The 17955-nt window shown below is 38.7% G+C and overlaps 1 protein-coding gene across 2 annotated transcripts in view; it reads left to right on the top strand.

The window, feature by feature from the left end:
• Positions 1 to 17955, top strand: part of EPSTI1 (epithelial stromal interaction 1) — a 116291-nt gene that overhangs the window by 76663 nt on the left and 21673 nt on the right. Inside the window, exons 8-9 of one of the 2 annotated variants that reach the window (XM_081082750.1) lie at positions 2174 to 2206; positions 4735 to 4818. In XM_081082750.1, the coding sequence (XP_080938876.1) occupies positions 2174 to 2206; positions 4735 to 4818 (117 nt within the window). The remainder of the gene's footprint in view (positions 1 to 2173; positions 2207 to 4734; positions 4819 to 17955) is intronic. The other variant, XM_081082751.1, reaches the window with a different exon arrangement.

Genomic DNA, 17955 nt, shown 5'->3' with positions numbered 1-17955 from the left:
CTCAGTCCTACAAGCCTGCCTCCACTTCAGGTGCCAGTTGCAACTAGTAGGTCCCCAGGTTCCTCACAACCTTTGGTCCAGCATGGCTACAAATTGGAGGTTCCTTGGGCTTGCTTAATTTGCTACTGCAGCTTGCAGAACTCTGAGTAACACATTGTCCTGTTAATTAAGGATATAATAAAAATAAACAGCCCGATAAAGAGATACATAGGAAAGGTCTGGGAGGGTCCTGAACACAGGAGCTTCGGTCCCCATGGAGTTGGGGTGTGGCTACCCTCCTGGTATATGGATATGTTCGCCTACCTAGAAGTTCCCCGAATCCCGTTACTTTTGAGATTTTTAGAGAAGCTTCCCCACATAGGCATTTCCAATTTAGTAGCTCCATATCCAGCTCCTCTGCCATCTCTTAAGGACAGGGGGAGGTGGGATTGAAGATTCCAAGCTTCTAATTATGGCTTGGTTTCTCTGGTGACCAGCCTCCATCCGGGAGCCCTCCCAGAGTTGCCTCATTAGAACAAAAGATGCTCCTACTGCTCTTATCACTTAGAAAACTATAATGATTTTAGGAGCTCTGTTTAAGAAATTTGGAGCAGATATAAGAAAATACATGTGAGATAAAAAAAATATATATTATCTTCTAAATATTTTACTGGTTTGTCTTTTGTGGAGGGAGAGGAGATATTTTTAATCGCCAAGAGCTTCTTTTTTCTGCATTGCTATTTAAAAATAATATTTTCTTGTTTCATGGGTAAAATATCCACTTTCTGCCTCTCAGAGGAAAGTGCAGAGAGCATGAGAGGCTCACTACTCAGTATGCTGGATTTCACAGAATCCTTTCATTCTCAACGAGGTATCTGACCACTGCTGCCTCTGTTCCAGGCCTGCCTTGCTTAGTTTATGCAGAGAATACACTTTTGATTTCCTGTCAGGATTGGGAGAATTAGTACATGAATTTTCAGGTGGGAGCAGGCATAGGCATCTTCCCAGCATCCTTCAACCTTCCCTAATACTGGCTCCTCACATTGATCTGTGGAGAAGACTGGCTCCTTATGGGTGTCCTCTATCCCCGGCCAGCAAGTCTTCAGCCACGCTCTCTTCCGCTCTTAGTCACTTGCCATTTCTCCATCTACTCTGTCTTTATAGATTGCTGTCTGGGACTACAGCTGTCTCTCAGTTTTCAAAGACAGAGTTTGTTTGTTTTATTTCCTCTTCTGTTTAGGGTAATTTTTGAGAGAAGAAAGGAGCATAAGCATTTTTATTCCACCGTCTTGAAACAGGAATTTAATGCTTGTCATGGGGTGAATTGTGCCCTCCCCACCCCCAAATTTAAATTTAAAACCCCCAGCACCTCAGAATGTGACATAATTTGGATATTGGGCCTTTACAGTGGTAATCAAGTGAAAGTGAGGTCATGAGGGTGGGTTCTAATTCAATAGTAGAGGTGGCCTTATAAAGGGGGAAATTTGGCCATGGAGGCGGACACAGAGGGAAGATGATGTAAAGGACACAGGGAGAGGACACATCTCCAAGCCAAAGGGAGAGGCCTAGATCCTTACCTCATGCAACCAACCTTGCAGATACCTTGATTTTGGACTTCCGGCCTCTAAAACTGTGAGACATCAAATTTTTATTGTTTAAGCCACCCAGACTACGATACTTTGTTATGGCAGCCCTAGAAAACCAATACAATGTTATTTTCCATTTGTTCAAATTCTCTTCCCCCCACTTAGTCTTATTCTGATTCACTCTTTAAGACACAACTTAGTGTCATCTACTTTGAGAAGGCGTCCTTGATCCAGTTTAATTAAATGTCCTTCTTTATAGCTTCCTCTTTCACAATACCTATCATGATGTACTATAATGATTGATCTTGTCTGACTTCCACCCTAGGCTTTAAACACTTGAGGTCTGGGATTATGTCTTAACCATAGTGCTTGCACATACGAGGGTTAAATATTGTTTACTGAATACCTATATTATAAGCATAGCTTTGGGAGAGGATGGGTCAAACTGTGTATTGTAGTTGAGTAACAAAAATTTAAGTTTTAATATTACGTTAAATTCATATTTAATGTTAGAAAAAAATATCTGAATACAATGATATAGAAATTTCTGGGATTTAAAACTAAGAAAAATAGTGATCAAAACTGATTCCTCCCTTGTTTTTGAACAGAAACTTCCTGTCCTGCCTAGGGATCACAGCTGGGTAAGCACGCATGAGGATTACAAGTAACTTTGAAGTCTTCATAGTTAAGGTGCCAGGTGACTTCCCAGTTTTAAATGACACTTTATGTGTCTAACATTTTTTTTTTTTCTGAATCCAAAACCAGGAGCCATATTCTGGTAAATGAACAAGTGGTTAAGTGTGTTTTTTTGTTTATTTTAAATATATTTTTATTGATTTTTGAAGGGAGTGGAAGGAGGAGGGATAGAGAAATAGAAACATCAATGAGAGAGGAACATCATGCATTGGCTGCCTCCTGAGTGCACCCCTACTGGGGATTGAGCACACAACCTGGGGAATGTGCCCTGGCTGGAAATCAAACCGGCGACCTCTTATCAATGCTCAACCACTGAGCCACACCAGCTGGGCATCAAGTAGTTAAGTTTAAAAGGACGGTATACAAACAGAATTTAGGTTTCCCACTCAAATCATAATATCTGTTTTAACTAAATATTTTACTCCTTTTAATCTCTTGAGTAGATGTACTCCCTTATCACCTCCCCGCAGCCCTGCTAGGTTTTCTGTGGAATATTTGTGATGAAGACTAGCTTTCTCTAAAAAAACGAACCACTCCCATCTTCTGTCTTATCACAGTCTCCTGGTGTTGAGGAGACATACAAGAGAAAGTCATAGGATGTTTGCCCATCTGATGTAGCAGGTTTGCATATACAAGGGCTTTCTGAACACATCCAGAGCTCCACTATTCTAATTAGTAGTGTTTTAGATGATACAATCCCTCTCTGGCAAGTATGTCTTCTTATTTGATGCAATATGGGTTGTATAGTGACAGAAATGGGGGAATGAAGTAAGAAGTGCTTGAGAAAAATTATAGTAAGAGGAAAGGGGGGCCCAGCCTACATAAGCTTTCTGGATTGTTAGTCCAAAGAACAAGTCCTGAAATAAGCAGCCTGCTGCCATGATGCTGCTGGTGCTTTTATGAGAAAAATGAAATTTCCTGCACATTAGCTTACCAGGCTGGCCTCTCTGCCTTACAGAGGCTGGGCTACAAATCAATGTGTGAGAGAGAAAGTATATGACCAATGAACAGACAGAATACTTGATAGCTCATAAATTCCAGAGTATACGATCTCTATGCCAGTGTGTGGAAGCCTGACCTGGTGGGTCAGAGGGACTAAAGACATCCTGCTGTGGGTGCTGGCTCTCCTAAGGCTCCCCAGGGGGTGCTAATTCAGCCAGATTTATGACTTCTGTGCTCCTTAACAGGCCTTGTTTTTCTGCTCAGAAACAGAAATATGCTTCAGGTACAGACTGGGGATGCAAAGACTTAGAAAGAAATGCATCTCTGGAATCCTGTAGCAGTTACCAGTTGACAGGCTTTTTAACAGGATCCATTAATGAGCAGTAGACATGTCAGTGCTTCTAAACTCAGCGTCACTATTGCTTGTCTCTGATATTAACTAATCAGCTGATTGGAATATTCTTGGAAAATATTTAACTTTCCTCTATTTAAAAGCCTTCTCATTAGAAAAAATATACACTATGTTGACTATCTCTGAGGGGATGTATGTATATATGTATGTATATATTTATTTTGCATGGGGTAATTTTGAGAAATAGAAGTTTAGTTTGAGCTGAGGAAAGTCATAGGGAGTAGGCTAGAGAGGATAAGTGGAAGCCATCTGATGGTAACATGAGTGTCAGACCAGAGGTTAGACAGCCGTGAGGTATAAGTCTCTGAAAGGGGTAATATTTACTTTTGGCAATGACTAAGAATTCGACAAAAAGGCTGTGCCCCAACCTCTGTTGCTCAAAAAGAAAAATGGTCCCTTGTCTTTGCATCTAGTTACATTTCATGGTGGACAATTTCTCTCTTTTTTTCATTCCCTTAGTAGTAGCAGTTTTCAGGAAAAGTGGCCCAACACAGTTCTTGTTTAGCAGTTCTAAAGAAGCAATACAGATTTTTTTTATTTCTGCAACAATTTTTTCTCCCTCAACTTTCTAACAGGAAGGTGTTACCATTATTCACTTTCACAAAGTGTTCTCAATGATTTATTAGCTGAGTTTCACAACTGTTCATTGAGAAAGCGAATTTGCCATTTTGAAACTTTAAATAAATTATTTTCTTTTACATTCTTTTTCTATCTCCCTTTCACCCTTGCAACTTTCTTTTTTTAATTTTTATTAAATTTATTGGGGTGACATTGGTTAAAAAGGTTATGTAGGTTTCAAGTGTAGATTTCTATCTGACATCATCTATATATTGCATTGTGTGCCCACCACCTAAAGTCAAATTTGAGGGGATATTTTTAAAACCCAAATTAAACAAGTATTTAGATCATATAAAATGTGCTTATATTAGCATTCTTTTTTATATATCCCAAGGGACATCTTCAGACACACACATAAATAATTCAATAGTTAAGTCTGTATGAAGAGTTTGCTGAATGCTTAGTACAAAAGTTGAGTTATTAAAACCAGATCCATGGTAGGCAGACTAGTATATTGTGGCAATGCTTTTTCTTCTGAATTTCCCCCCAATATCTTTACAGGCCAGGAGACAGGCTTATAAGGATTCTCTAAAGGAAGAAGAAAATCGAAAACTACAGAGGATGAAGGAAGAACAACACCAGAAGGTATTCCCAAGACCCTACTGGTCATTTTGCTAATTATTATTGACTTCTGACAATAGATCATTTCAAAGGGTTTCTGAACAGAAATATTTATATACATGAAAATCTTGAAAAATAACACAATCATTAATACTGAAAGGTGGATGTGGGGGTGTTTTAAGAGTATGGTGGTGTGGTGGTGTGGTGGCTAATTCTAGTAAAAACTATCAGGATACTTCATCTCAGAGGGCTACAGTGTGTCTGCTATAATTGGTACCAGCAGTTCATGGAGATGATGGAACACTTGTGAAATTCTCACTTACGGAACATAACCAATGACACTGACATTTAAAAAAAATGATTTTAGAATAGAGGAAAGGGGGGAGAGAAAACAACAACATAAATGTGAGAGAAAAACATTGATCTGCATGTGCCCTAACTGGGGATAAAACTCACAGCCTGGATATGTGGCCTGACTGGGAATTGAACCTGGAACAATTTGCTGTATGGGATGACACTCTAACCTACTGAACCACACTAGCCAGGGCAATATTGACAGTTTTTAAACCGAAGATGTACATACGGTACTACAAATAGTGCCCAGATAATTTTATAATGCACAAGAGAGTGGGTATACACATTCATGAAAATGGCTTGAATATTCACTTAAAATGCACAATATAATAAAACATAAAGATACTCTACACATGTATACAAATATGTGAGGCAGTCCAAAATTTTTGAGCCATAGGAATAAAGTGCAATGAATGCAGAACATCCTAAGAAGAGTGGTGGAAAGGGCAGTCCTCATTAGAATATGAAATCTCTGGCATGGTCACTGGAAACATTCAGTGTTCGGACTTGATGGTCAAACCTGCCTTTCATACATAGGCTTTGAAGGCCAGCAGCTCCTCAGCATGGGCTCAGAAGGACGAGGAATACCAGTGGTGAGCTCCAAGGTGCCACTGCATTCCAGATCCTTTAAAAAAGCAAAATAAATTATTCAGCTAGTTGGAGACCATTATCTTCCCCATAATTCTTATTTTCCAACTTTTATTCTTACCATATTGGTGATTGGTATATCCTATCCCTTCTTCCAGGATAGCCCCCAAATCCATTTCTTCAATTACACAATGAACTTGGATTCCTATTTTGATTTCCTTGTTTTGGTTTAATTTGTTTCCATCCTTGTATCTTTACCACACAAAATAATTTATTATAGTAATTGTGTGTGAAAATCACATTATGAAATAGACTATATGTACTAATTATTGTTGCTATAATTTGATTCCTTCCAACAGTGATCAATCCCTTACTCATTCGGTTTCACCCACCTCTTTAGTGTCACTGACCTCTTTTGTGCACGGTATGCAGTAATTAAATTGTTGAAAGAATAATGTAAATTGTAAATTTAGCTTCTATATAAGCTATGAAGAAACCATAAAACTTTTTTATTCCCTAATGTTTTTTTAAAAAACCCAAACATATTTTTCTTTTGATAAAGGTCATATTGAAATGCACAATAAAATAAGCAACATTATAGTAATACTAGAGGCCCGGTGCACAGATTCATGCACCCGAGGAGTCCTGCAGGGATTGGGCTGAAACCAACTCTCTGACATCCCCTGAGGGGTCCTAGGTTGTGAGAGGGCAGTTCTCAGGTGATGCACCCCAGAATTGGGCTTCCTCCTCTCTGGTTCCAGGTGTGTCACCCAAGAACTGCAGCTGCCAAGTCACTGCAGCTCAGCAGCTCCTGCATTGAGCATCTGTCCCCTGTTGGTCAGTGCACATAATAGCTACTGGTCGGCTGGTCTCTTAGGCTTTTATATATATAGACTAGAGGCCCAGTGCACAAAAATTTGTGCACTCGGGGGGGAGGGGCTCAGCCTGGCCTGTGCCCTCTCGCAGTCTGGGACCCCTCGGGAGATAACGACCTGCTGGCTTAGGCCTGCTCCTGGGTGGCAGAGGGCAGGCCAAATCCTAGGTGGAGCCCCTGGTCGGGCTCAGAGCAGGGCCGATTGGGGAGTTGGGGAGCCACCCCCATCATGCACAGAGCAGGGCGGATTGGGAGGTTGCGATGCCACCCTCAGTCACACTCAGGGTAGGGCCGATTGGGGGGTTGGGGCACCACCCCCTGTCACACTCAAGGCAGGGTCAATGGGGAGGTTGCGGCGCCACCCGCTGTCACGCACAGAGCAGGGCCGATCAGGTGGTTGAGGAGCTCCCCCCTGTCACTCACAGAGTAGGGCCGATAGGGGAGTTGGGGCACTGCCCCCTGTCACACACAGAGCAGGGAGGATCAGGGGGTTGGGGCGCCGCCACTGTCACACTCAGGTCAGGGCTGATGGGGAGGTTATGGCTCTACCCCATCACACACACAGCAGGGCCTGTGGGGTGGGGGTTGGGGCACCGCCCTCTATCACCCACAGAGCAGGGCCGAACAGGGGGTTGGGGCACCGCCACTCTCACACTCAGGGCAGGGCCGATGGGGAGGTTATGGCTCTACCCCATCACACACAGAGCAGGGCCGATCAGGGGGTTGGGGCGCTGCCCCCTGTCACACACAGAGCAGGGCTGATCAGGGGGTTGGGGCACTGTACCCTGTCACACACAGAGCCGCAGGGCGATCAGGGGGTTGGGGAGCTCCTCCCTATCAGGCACAGAGGAGGGCTGATCAGGGGGTTGGGGCACCTTCCCCTGTCACGAACAGAGCAGAGCGGATAGGGAGGTTGTGGCCCCACCCCCTGTCACACAGAGCCGCAGGGCGATCAGGGGGGTTTGGGCATTGCCCCCTGTCACACTAATCCCGGTGCCGGGAGGCCTCTCGGCTCCGCTGATCCCGGTGCTGGGAGCATATTACCCTTTTACTATATAGGATAGAGGCCTGGTGCACGGGTCGGGGCCAGCTGGTTTGCCCTGAAGGGTGTCCTGGATCAGGGTGGGGGGTCCCCACGGGGGTGCCTGGCCAGCCTGGGTGAGGGAATGATGGCTGTTTGCAGCTGGTCACACACCGTTCAGGGTGGGGGTCCCTACAGGGGTGCCTGGCCAGTCTGGGTGAGGGGCTGAGGGCTGTTTTTCAGGCTGATGGGTGACAGAAGCTCCCAACCACTCCTTTTTTTCTTTTTTCTTTTTTTTTTTATTCTGGGCCAACTTTAGCTTTGAGGCTTGGCTCCAGCTCTTAGGTCTCTGCTGCTGAAAGAAGGTTTCTGACCTTTGTTTACCTTCTTTATTTGAAACAATGTTGCGATCCTGCTGGCTGAAGCCCGGTGGACTAAAGCAGGTTTCTGGGGTTTTGTTTAGCTTCTATTTTGTAACATAGTTGCTTAGAGTTGCAGCTCTGAGGCCTGCAGCGGCAGGCAGGGAACATTGGAGTCCTCTGTCACTGAAGCAAGCAAGCCTCATGTTCGCTTCCAGCTGCCTGGCTGCCTGCCGCCATCTTGGCTGGCAGTTAATTTGCATATTGCCCTGATTAGCCAATGGGAAGGGTAGCGGTCGCACGCTAATTACCATGTTTCTCTTTTATTAGATAGGGTAGTTAGCAAGTGAAAGCTAACTAATATCCTAGTAGTTAGCAAGTGAAAGCTAACTAATATTTTCAATGTCTGTCAAGTGATACAAAAGTGTTGATCTGTTTCTGTGATCTTTTAACTTAGTAACAAGTTCTGAAGTTGGAACAGAGGAGAGTGTTATAAAGTCAGTGTACATATGATTTATTTTAAAGTAACTTCTAGTGAATTTTAAATAGTGTTTTTTTATTCAGTTTAGTGTATATTTTTGGAATGTGAAAACCATTAAAAATAGAACATTTTATAAAGAGAATGCTCAACAGATTAGAAAATTAGATCTGGGATTTAATTTTCAGGTTGAACAATTATTTTAAACAGTAAAAATTAAACTTTTTATTTCTTAATCTTGTTTTTTCTTCTGGAGTTAGACAAATATTGATACATACATATTTTTCTGGTTATTGATTGAACATATATTTTTCTTTGACATAAACTGTTTCTTTACTTACTGTTACTTTCAGTAAAATGAATAATGTTAGCACATAGATAATTCCATCATTAGGGATTTAAATAACGATAGAATGCATAAGGGTATTCATCATATTTTTGTTCAATCTGTTGTTAAAAAATGTTCACTAAAGGTGTTCCCTGATTGGTACAATCAGTCATTCCTTATCACATCAATGATTTAGCTTAAGAAATTATGAAAAATCATGTCTATGGTAAGAAGATACAGAAAACAACACATTTATATCATTGCATCTATTCATTTGTCTATTCATCCCATTCATTTAACAAATATTTATTGAATACCTGCTCTGGAGTAACTTGTAAATAGATCATCTAGGGTATGTTGAAGTTACAGCACATTTATTTGGTTCTCTATGTCCCTTACTTGCACATTTTCCCATTACTCTAAATCTGGGGACAGTAGATTCTTTCTTAAGCTTATATGTGATTAAGTTGCCTCTTCTAGAAATTTATTTATAATTCCCCTTTTCCCTCTATACCTTCAACATATTTTTATCCACTGACTGATACTTGTATTTTTCTAACTAATATGCTCACTCTTGCTATTTTAAAATGAAGAAACCAACAAACCCCTTTCTTGATCCTGTTATCCTCACATACGTATATCACCTATTCTATTTCCACCAAAGTAATAAAAATAAAGACAAAGGCAATCTTACTGTAATCATATCTTTATTACCTACTTCATCCTTAATTCTTTATGTTCTGGTTTATATTCAGTGAAAAATCTAGTTTATATTCTTACTAGAACAACTCTCTAAAGATAAAATCCCTTCTGAACATTCAATTCAGTGGACTTTTCGGACTCCCTATAACTCTGTAACAGTATCTAACACCACTTTAAAGCTTTCCATTTCTGGCTTTTTATACTGCATTATTTTGATTGAATCACCTCAGAATAATCTATTTCTGTATTCATTCACCTATCTATCCATTCATTCATTCTATCAACAAACATATATTGAACTCCCATTATATGTGCTGAGCCTTGTGTAGAATGCTAGAGCTTCAATTAAGAACAGATAGTCTCCATATACAAAAATTAACTCAAAATGGATCAAAGACCTAATTATAAGACCTGAAACAATCCTATATAATAAAACCCTAATATGCAAATCAACCAAAAGACAGAAAGATGGGCAGAATGACTGGTTGCTATGATTTGCACTGACCACTGAGAGGGAGGTGATCTGTGGCAGTGATTGGGGGCAAGACTGGCCAGGGGCAGCGCCAGGCCACCAGCCAAGGTAGGTGCCAACCGGGTCCCCCCCCGCCCTTCCCGATCGCCCTGTCTGCAGGTCTCTTCACAGATCGGCACTGATCGCTGTCCAGGCCTAGTGACCTACCCTGTATATTGGGAACAGTCTCTTAGATTTAAAAATTAAAACCTGACAAGGCTATTCTAACACCGAAAAAACAGGATGATGCAGTGATGACATGCATGGACTCTGGCTTGCACATTTTGTGGTCAGCCCTTATTCTGACACTTATAACTGTGTGACAAAGCCAGTTACCTAATTTCTCTCTGCTTCAGTTTTTCCACCCATAGGATGGGGAAAATGGTACTACTGCCTCAGAAGGATCATGTTATGTACTACTTTTTATAATCAGGGCAAAAAAATGTAGCTGCCCTTACAACAGCAAGATGTCTTTCACCTGTATGTAAAGTATGGTCACTAGTGCATGCAGCATCCCGGATTGCGAGAGGGATGTCCAACTGCTGGTTAGGCACATGCCAGGCTGAGAAATCCCCAGGTTTGTGCACTGGGCCTCTAGTAAACTATATAAAAGAAAACATAGGTACTAAACTTATAAACCTTGGTTGTAGAGAAGATTTTATGAATTTGACCCTAAAGGCAAGGGAAATAAAGGCAAAAATAAATGAATGGGATTATATCAAACTAAAAAGCTTCTACACGGCAAAAGAAACTACCAACAAAATAAAAAGGCAACCAACCAAATAGGAGAAGATATTTGCAAACAACAGCTCTGAAAAGGGGTTCAATATCCAAAATACAGGGTAGGGCAAAAGTAGATTTTGTATGCAAATAATACAATAATAATACAAGAATAAATTCTGTGTTTTGCATACTCAGAATTGTAAACCTACACCCTGCCACACCCTGTATATAAAGAACACATAAAACTCAACACCAAACAAACAGATGGCTTGAGAACTTTGAACAGACACTTCTCCCAAGAAGACATACAAATGGCCAACAGATATATGAAAATATGCTCAACTTCACTAACTATTAGGGAAATGGTAATCAAAAACTACAATGAAATACAACCTCACACCTGTTAGAATGGCTGTTATTAACAAGCAAGTAATAAGTGTTGGAAAGGTCTAATAAATTACCTAACACTACAACTAAAAAGAATTAGAAAGAGAACAACAAGAAAGCCCAGAGTAAGCAGAAGGAAAGAAATAATAAAGATCAGAGTAGAAATACTTTACATGGAAACAAAAATAACACAAGCCCAGTTGGTGTTGCTCAGTGGTTGAGCAATGACCTATGAAACAGGAGGTCATGGTTTGATTCCCAGTCAAGGCACATGCCTGGGTTAGGCTCGATCCCCAGGGGAGGCATGGAGGAGGCAGTTGATCAAAATTCTCTCTCATCATTGATTTTTCTACCTCTCTCTTTCTTCTTCCTCTCTGAAATCAACAAAAATATATTTTAAATAAAGCAATACAAAAGATCAATAAATCCAAGAGCTGGTTCTTTGAAAAGATAAACAAAATTGATGAACCTTTAGCCAGACCCATCAAGAAAAAGAGAGAGGACCCAAATAAATAAAATTAGAAATGAAATAGGTGAGGTTACAACTGACAGCACAGAAATACAAAGACTTGTAAGAAAATACTTTGAATGACTATATGCCAATAAGCTGGACAACCTGGATGAAATTGACAAATTCCTAGAAAAATACAATCTTCCAAAACTGAATCAGGAAGAATCAGAAAGCCTGAATAGGCCAATAAAAATTGATGAAATTGAAGCAGTAATTAAAAAACAAACAAACCTCCTGGCAAACAAAAGTCCTGGTCCAGATGGCTTCACGAGGGAGTTTTACCAAACATTCAAATAACTAACACCTATCCTCCTCAAACTATTCCAAAAAATCCAAGAAAAAGGAATACTTCCAAGATATTTTCACAAATCCAGTATTATCCTAATCCCAAAACCAGATTATTGCAGGCCAATATTCCTGATTAACCCAGATGCTAAAATCTTCAACAAAATATATTAAAAAGGCCATGTTCCATGACCAAGTGGGATTTATTCCAGGAATGAAAGGCTGGTATAATATTCCCAAATCAATAAATGTGATACATCACATAAATAAATTGAAAGATGAAAATCATATGGTCATATTAATAGATACAGAAAAAGCATTTGACAAAATCCAACACACATTTTAAATTAAAACTCTCAGCAAAGTGGGAATAGAGGGGTCATACCTCAACATAATAAAGGTCATCTATGACAATCCTACAGCCAACATCATACTCAATGGGCAAAAACTAAGACCATTTCCCCTAAGAACAGGAACAAGATACTGATGTCTGCTTTCACCACTCTTTTTCAACATAGTACTGGAAATCCACAGTGATCAGACAAGAAGAAAAAATAAAAGGCATCAAAATTGGAAAGGAGAAGTAAAACTGTCATTATTCATAGATGACATGATATTATACATATAAAACCCTAAAGACTCCACCAAAAAACTACTAGATTTAATAAATGAACTTGGCAATGGAGCAGGATACAAAATTAAAACCATTTTTATACACCAATAACAATCTTTCAGGAAAAGAAACTTAAAAAATCTCATTTACCACTGCAACAAAAGTTAAGATACTTTGGAATAAAATTAATCAAGGAGCTAAAAGCGCTTTTTTAGGAAAACTGCAGAAGGTTGAAAAAGAGGTAGAAGATATAGACAAGTGGAGGAATATACCATGATCATTAATTGTTAGAATTAACATCATTAAAATGTCCATACTGTCCAAAGTAATTTATAGATTCAATGCAATCCTATTAAGATACCAATGGCATATTTCAGATATCTAGAACAAATACTTCAAAAACTTATATGGCACTAAAAAAAAAAAAGACTCTGAATAGCTGCAGCAATCTTGAGAAATAAGAACAAAATACGAGATATCAAGCTATACTACAAGCCACTGTACTCAAAATAGCCTGGTATTGGCACAAGAACAGGCATATTGATCAATGGAACAGAACAGAGAACCCCAAAAATTGACCCAAGCCATTACGCTCAATTAATATTTGACAATGGAGGCAAGAGTATACCATGTAGTAAAGACAGTCTCTTCAATAAATGGTGTTGGGAAAATTGGCCAGATACCTGAGAAAAAAGAAACTAGACCACCAACTTACACCATACACAAAAATAAACTCAAAATAAATAAAAGACTTAAATGTAAGTCACAAAATCATAAAAATCCTAGAAGAAAACATGGAAAGAGAAATATCAGCTATCTCATGTAGCAAAATTTTCTAAGACACATCACCCAGGGCAAGAGAAACAAAGTAAAAATAAACAAATGGGACTGCATCAAATTAAAAAGCTTCTGCACAGCAAAAAAAAACCCAACAACAAACAAACCAAAAGAAAACACAAAAACAAAAAACACAAACAACAATAACAAAAAAAAAAAATCCCACAGCATCAAAATGAAAAGGGAACCCACTGTATGGGAGATCATATTTGGCAATGATACATCTGATAAGGGGTTAATTTTCAAAATATATAAAATACTCACACAACTCAAGATAAGGAAGACAAACAACCCAATTAATAAATGGGCAAAGGACCTGAATAGACACTTCTCCAATGAGGACATACAGATGGCCAAGAGATATGAAAAAATGCTCAGCATCTCTAATTATCAGAGTGATCCAAATTAGAACAATGAGATACCACCTCATACCTGCCAGAATGGCTATCATCAATAAATCAACAAACAACAAGAGCTGGTGAGGGTGTGGTAAAAAAGGAACCTTAGTACACTGTCGGTAAGAATGCAGACTGGTACAAGCATTATGGAAAAGTATAGATTTGGAATAAAATTAGATTTTCTTAAAAAAAAAAGAAAAAATGAATTGCCATTTGACCCAATGATCCCACTTCTGGGAATATATCATAAGAATCCTGAAACACCAATCAGAAAGAATAAATGCACACCTATGTTCATAGCAGTGCAATTTACAATAGCTAAAATCTGGAAACTGCCCAAGTGCCCATCAGTAGATGAGTGGATAAAAAACCATGATACTTTTACACAATGGATTACTATGCAGCTGTAAAAGAAGGATCTCTTACCCTTTGAGACCGCATGGAGGGACCTGGAGCGTATTATGCTAAGTGAAATAAGCCAGTTACTGAAAGACAAGTATCACATGATCTCACTTATATGTGGAATCTAATGAACAAAATAAACTGATGAACAAAATAGATTCAGAGACATTGAAGCATGGAACAGACTGATGTGTTTCAGAGGGAAAGGGTTGGAGGGGGGGCAGGAAGAGATTAACTAAAGAACCTATATGCATAACCCATGAACAGACACTAGTGCAGTGAAGGCCTAGGGAGGGTGCAGGAGTGAGGTAGAGGGGGTCAATGGGGAGGGGGGAGGAGAGGGACATCTGTAATACTTTCAACAATAAAGATAAATTTAAAAAATAAGAAAGACAAGTATTGGAGAGGTTGTGGAGAAAAGGAAGCCCTCATTCAGTGCTGGTTGGAATGTAAACTGGTACAGAATAGAGTTACTGGAATAAGAATAGAGTTGCTGCCCTGGCCAGTGTTGATCAGGGTTAGAGCATAAGCCCATGAACTGAGGGGTCTCGGATTCAATTCCAAGTCAAGGGCAGGTACCTGGGTTGCACATTACATCCCAGGCCCCTATTGGGGCTTGTGCAGGAGGCAACCAATAGATGTGTCTCTCTTGCATCAATGTTTCTCTCTATCTATCTATCTCTCTGCCTCTCTCTCTCCTTTTCTCTCTTCCACTCTCTCTAAATCAAAACAAAACAAACAAACAAAAAGCAATGGAAAAAATATTCTAGGGTGAGGATTAACAACAACAAAAGAATAGAGTTACCATATGACCCAGAAACCCCTCTTATGGGTATCTACTGAAAAATTTGAAAACATTTATGTGCAAAGATATGTGCACCCCTATGTTCATTGCAGCATTATTTACTGTGGCCAAGACATGGAAGCAACAAAAGTGTCCTTCACTAGACTATTGGATAAAGAAGATGTGGTTCATATATAATGAAATACTACTCAGCCATAAGGAAAGATTAAATACTGCCATTTGTAACAACATAGGTGGATCTTGAGAATAACATGCTAAATGAAATAAGCCAGACAAAAAAGTTAGGAACCATATGATTTCACTCATATGTAGGATATAAAACTGAAAGCTACAAATGAACAAATAAGAAAATTAAATAAACAAAAAAGTCATAGACACAGACAATACAGTGGTTACCAGAGGGAAAGGGGTTTGGGAGTTAGTGAAGGGTAAAGGGTGTCAAGTATATGGGAATAAAAGATGATTTGACTTTGGGTGGTGGGCATATAATGCAATATATAGATCATATATCATAGAAATGTGCACTTAAAACCTATATAATCTTATTAACCAATGTCAGTCCAATAAATTTAATTAAAAAAAAATAAAAACAAACAACCAGAATAGAGGAGGTTCCTTCCCTTCTGAAGTTTACTTTTTAATGGAGGATAGAGGCAATTAAAAAGAGATGAAATAAAACATTGCACTTTTAATTCCATAGCAATTAATCACTTTGCAATAATTCTGCAAAAGAAATAAATTGTGTCTTGTGATAACTTTAGAGTAGTGTATAAAATATTGTAGGTTGCCTAGCTTTCTCCTAAAATCCTAATTTTTGTTCATGTATCCACCCTAGTTAGCATGACCTGTGTTTCAGAGAAGACAGACACCACCCAAGTCCCAGGGATGCAATCCCATTGGAATTCCAGTTTCCTTGACTGTGATTGGTTCAGCCATGATAAGGGAAGTAATTCCAACCAATGAAATTTATTGGAAGCCTGCCCTTTCAGTACAAATTTTCATGAATATGAAATATACTACTTTTCCTATTTAAAGATTTTCAGCTGGATTTCTTTTTGTCTTTCTATTTTATCTGACTCCAGGATTTTCTCTGCTAGCTTATTTTATTAGAATGTATGTGACAATTTTGATTTTCATCACTTAATTTTAACCTCTCTTTGTCACTTGGCTTAAATTAAATTTCAAGTGACAAAAATGGCTGATTTTTTTTTTCCTAATTTTACAGTCTCTTAATAGGTAAATTTTATAAAGTCTCATTTATTGTGACTACCAGTATATTTACACATATTCTTGCTACATAATTTATTTTTTAACTATGTTTTGGGTTTTTATTTTCTTGGTTCCTTGAATTTTCTCTGTTCCACTTATTTTCTTTTGCTATTTTCTCTCACCTCACCTCCTCATGATAATAAATTTCAGTGTTTTTGTTTTTAATCTCGTATGACCTATTTAATCTTAAAATATATATTTCCAGTTCCAGAAAATTTCTATTTTCTTTTTCCATTTCTTCCTGTATATTGTCTCTGGTCCCCATTTCTGGGATAGGTATCAAATAGACTTTGGAAATTGTAGATCTGTTTTCTATATCTCTACATTGTTTTTCTTACACTCCCTATTTCCTTGGATTTTTCATTACATTCTGGGAGAAACCTGTAGATAGATCATCCTGCTTACTAAATAATTTCATATAGTCTCATTCATCTTATTTGGCACATGTATTGAATTTGTTTATTTACCATTATTGCTGATTTACTTTTTCATAGCAATGTTCTGCATTATGAGTTCAATATTCATCCTGATTTCTTTATTCATAGTAATTATACGGACATTACATTTTCTATTTACTATTTCCATTTTAAGTTTTATTTCTCATGGTTTTCTTTTTTGCTGTTGTTGTCGTTTTAATTTATCTTTATTGTTGAAATTATTACAATTATCCCCTTTGAGTTTTTTTCCCATTGACCCACTCCACTCCGCACCTGCCCCTCCCAAGCCTTCACCACACTATTGTCTGTGTCCTTGGGCTATGAATATGTGCATATAAGTTTCCCAGTTAATCTCTCCCCACCCTCCATGCCCTCTGAAATTTGTCAGTCTGTTCCATAGTTGTATGTCTCTGGATCTGTTTTGTTCATCCATTTATTTTGTTCGTTAGATTCCACATATGAGTGATAATCATGTTCTCATGATTTTCTTAAATGTTTGGTGATTCTTGGTTATTGTCTAATAGTTCTTTGGGCGTTCTGCTAAGTGAGGTATGCAAGAGCTTGTCTTCTGGATGTGGCAGCCTCTTGTTTTCCTGTAGTCACTAGGTTCCTGGGACATTGTCCTCTTTCTCTGAGCACAGACATCCCTTCTCCATTCATTGTTCACCTTGTGGGCCATGTCAGTGCTATCTCAAGTGTAGTGTAGAGTAAAGAGAGCCCACTGCTAAACTGCTTTCAATGAAGTTCTCCAGCTGATCATCTAAAAAACCACATCATTTGGAGCTCATTTGGAAGCACTGCTAACTCAGCAACAGTTTATCCCACATATTTGTTTCTCGGTACAATTTGTCCTGTCTCCTTTCTATCTTTCATGGATTAAAAAAAAAACTTCTGGTAGGCTGATTCCACTGACTGGTTTTTACATGGTTATTGATTTTATATAGTCATTTGAAAAACATAAATAAGCCAAAAAATAAAAAATATTATAGAACTCATAGCAAATTATTGTGAGGGCACCTTATGAAGAATGTGTGCAAAGCTGTAATCTGAGACATTGTATTCAGAAAGATCATAATTTTAAATCAAATCAGTACTAAAAAAAGAAATGGATTAAATATCCAGTCCAATAATTTAGAACAGGAACAACAAACAGTTACTGAAAGAAGTAATTAAGATAAGAACAGAAATTAATAACAAAACTTCAAGAAACAGCTGTTATAAAAATCCAACAGTTTGTTTTTTGATAAGGTCAACAAAATGAGCAAGTCACTGGCAATTC

This window comes from Myotis nattereri (assembly GCF_964212035.1).
Source record: "Myotis nattereri genome assembly, chromosome: 2".
In the NCBI taxonomy this organism is placed as follows: domain Eukaryota; kingdom Metazoa; phylum Chordata; class Mammalia; order Chiroptera; family Vespertilionidae; genus Myotis; species Myotis nattereri.
The sequence above is the reverse complement of the archived record's forward strand: the minus strand, read 5'-3'. Positions and strand labels throughout refer to the sequence as shown.